Here is a 3,320-nt window from a genome sequence, read left to right as displayed (position 1 = left end):
GTTCCTTAAATTTTATGCAAATTTAGAGAATCACAAAATTTCAAGAACTGTTTTTGTAAAAAAATGTGTGACTTACATATCTCAGTTGATCATCTAATTTATAAATCGATGAGAAAAAAGATGAAAATTTATGGACGAACTTTTGTTTGTTTTACTACTTTTATTCTAAGCATCTTATTTGCCAATTCTCGCACATCGTAAACAGTTACTCTGCTAAGGTGCGTGAGTGCTCAGTGATAACTGAAAATTTGCAAGATGTGAGAGCCATAATTATTTCTAACCACTTTTTACACAAGATATGATGCATAGATATATTAGGAGTGAAGTATCATAACAAAGAGTTATACAGTTATTGTCAAGCAAACATGAATTGTGGATTGATCTGATCCGATTTAAAGAATAGATCACATTATGAGGTTAACATGTATGAGCTTTGCTTCTTTTTATTGCTTCAGCTTATTCATTCCTTCATTTCTGATGTATCACTTATTGATCAGTTTTAAATTTATTACCAATTTGTACAGAACATCGCCATTTGTTGGTTGCAGTTATGCAAGGTGGTGGCATTATTGCATCAATTCCCTTTCTGAATATTAGTATATCATTGAATGACTGACAATTTCATTAATAATAATTATTGGAATACCTTTTCCGCTTGTTCCAACACTTTCAAATTTTATTGATGCGCTAAGAAACGCTATTTCAATTCTCATTTTCCGTCGTTCCTTTCAGTTTCGTATTTTACATATGGCGGAGACGAATTTTAATGGATTATCCATGCATCGAATTACCGAAACCGATTTTGATTGTGTTAAAAAATTTCTGTTAACCGATTTCTTATACAATGAACCGCTGAACAGATCAGTCAGTCTAAATGCCGAAGATTCAGATGAACTGTTTAATGGTTAGCTCACTGAACTTTTTCCTGTTTGCTTATCGACCGTTATTTTGTCAAATTACGAACTGTGAAATTTGAATAAAAGGGTTAGGGCCGACTAATCCGTTGTTTTTAACAGATTTGGTAAACAGTGGGATTGCCTCATCGTTATCGTATATGCTACGAAAACCGGATGGAGAGATCGCTGCACTTAGGTTGGCTTCAATATTGAATCGACCAGAAGACGAGCAACACAATGAAGTATATGCTTATTTCTAATTTTTTCAATTATAGATCTATCAGAAAATGAGCTCTATATCACAGGAATTGTGGAATATTAAATTATCCATAAAATAAAACTTTTCCATTCTCATTTTGCAGCATAGCGAAAGGTCATCTGGGAGTAAAAGTGCAACAAGTGGTAGTAATAAGAGGACAGCAACGAAAACAATGAGTCCAAAGGCTCAGATTATCATGGATATTCTTGAGGAACTGGAAAGCAAGGCTTGTTGATTTGTACCTTTCTCTACATGCAATTCTCATTTTCACTCTTCAAAGCAATCAGTGTGTATTTGCAGATTTGGATTCTCACTGATCCAAAATTAAAACGTTTGCTGCTGTGGTCTGTAATTTCAGTGCATAAAGATTACACTAGACGTGGACTTGCTGAGAAAATGCTTTTTTATAAGTTGGAAGAAGCCAAGCAAATGGGTTGTCAAGGGTGCGTTGCAGAAGCATCCGCATTTAAATCACAATTGGTCATTTTTCAATTTTGACTTATAAGATAAAAATTAACCAACGATATTATTTTCCATAAATGCAGTTCTAATTTCTATTTCTCTGACCTGAATTTCTAGATTCTTAATCTTTCAAGTTTTAATGAAGCCATTCGTGATTTCTCAAATTCCGTGAAATTAATAATTGAATTTCCAGCTATTCAAAAAGATTGGATACGAGACAATCTATGAAATAAAGCACGCTGACTGGCTTGATGACAAAGGGCGACAGATTTTCAAATGTGATGACAGCACTGATTGTATACAGATTGTTTTCAAACCATTGCAATGAATAATTGTTGTATTATAATTCTCGAAATTTCCGTTTGTTATAACAACGAAAATAAAAAAATGTGATAACAACACCGATCCCGTCGAGATCGCTGTATTTTCAATCTCAACCAAATATTATACCGAAATCACCGCTCGCTGATAGTCTAGAACATACCAAAGCTAATTGACCTAAGAAGATCTATGCGAGTTAATCCAGGTTTCTGATATGGTGTGATACAGTCAGAATTAATCCTGACGGGAAAGGTTTAGATTCTTTGCATCATTTAAGTGTCGTTTCTTTTTTAAGCAAAAAAAGAAAAAAAAAAAAAAGATTTGCAAATTTCAAGTTTCCAAATATCTTCGAGTGAAAAGTTGAACGTTCCGAAAATATTCATGTTATCTGTCTTTCTTTTTCTTTCCAACAAATTTTGGTTTCAAAAAGTTTTCGTAATTTTTATGGCTTCTGAAAAAAAAAGCAGCTCAATTTGGTAAAAAAAAAAAAGTTATTTTGACGGTAATTAGCTCATTTGGATGGAAAATAACGCATTTTGTTGGAAAATAGCTCATTCAAATGAGGGAAATAGGTATTTTAATAAAAATTAGGTCATTTTAATCAAAAATTAACGCGCATGCCTTCCTCCTCCAACGACTCATTCCGATCACACCAAGTTATATACTTTAACAGCTTGCACTGAAACCATCAATGACACTATATTTCGAAGGATCACATAAACCTCTCATTCTAAAGAATCTCAAATCCAATTATTAAACAGATATGACTTAACTTCGTTGATTCATCACCACTGTATTTAAATTTTATTTTAAATTACAAACTTTATCAATTAGATGATTTTAGTTCTCCAAACATTTTTTTTAAGTGGGGAAAGACATATTTTTAGAAACTAAAAACATCCCTTTCTAAATAACTCGGATTCATTTTGTTTATTTTCAATATCATATCTATTCTCACTACTCCTTTGTCCATATATCATAAAATGATAAAACATTGATATTATTTATTCATTCTCAATTCTTTTCGTAAAAATCTCCAGAAAATGAAGTTTACTTAATAATATATCCATCCAAAATTATTTAAATGCAGCAAATAGTACTTCCTTTGCAAGTTAAATAATAAATAATGTAGAAGAATAGCTCCAACGGTGTTTATGATAGCTAGAATAACAAGATAAATAAATATCAATGAAAAAATTTTTTAACTACGATAAATGAGATAGTTAACGTTGGGAAAATTCTGCACAAACAAAATTTAAAAATAAATTATATCTGCAAAAATGTGTAGCAAACGGACAATGCATTCACTTTTATGTTTTCAAAATATAATACTTGCACTTAAGTTTGAGATAAAATATCTCAAAATTTAAATATTATGATGC

At 31.4% G+C, this 3,320-nt stretch overlaps 1 protein-coding gene across 1 annotated transcript; it reads left to right on the top strand.

Moving 5' to 3' along the window:
* Positions 1-747: 747 nt before the first annotated feature.
* On the top strand, positions 748-1,945 carry Bm5112 (uncharacterized protein; the record flags this gene model as incomplete). The annotated part of the gene is made up of 5 exons (XM_043081322.1): positions 748-904; positions 1,017-1,138; positions 1,259-1,381; positions 1,456-1,635; positions 1,811-1,945. 5 exons carry the CDS (start codon positions 748-750, stop codon positions 1,943-1,945), a joined length of 717 nt encoding a protein of 238 aa, XP_042937256.1.
* Between the last annotated feature and the right edge of the window lie 1,375 nt (positions 1,946-3,320).

Source organism: Brugia malayi, assembly GCF_000002995.4.
Source record: "Brugia malayi strain FR3 genome assembly, contig: Bm_v4_Chr4_scaffold_001, whole genome shotgun sequence".
Classification (NCBI taxonomy): Eukaryota; Metazoa; Nematoda; class Chromadorea; order Rhabditida; family Onchocercidae; genus Brugia; species Brugia malayi.
Note: the sequence above shows the minus strand (reverse complement) of the source record. Positions and strands in the feature narration are given on the sequence as shown.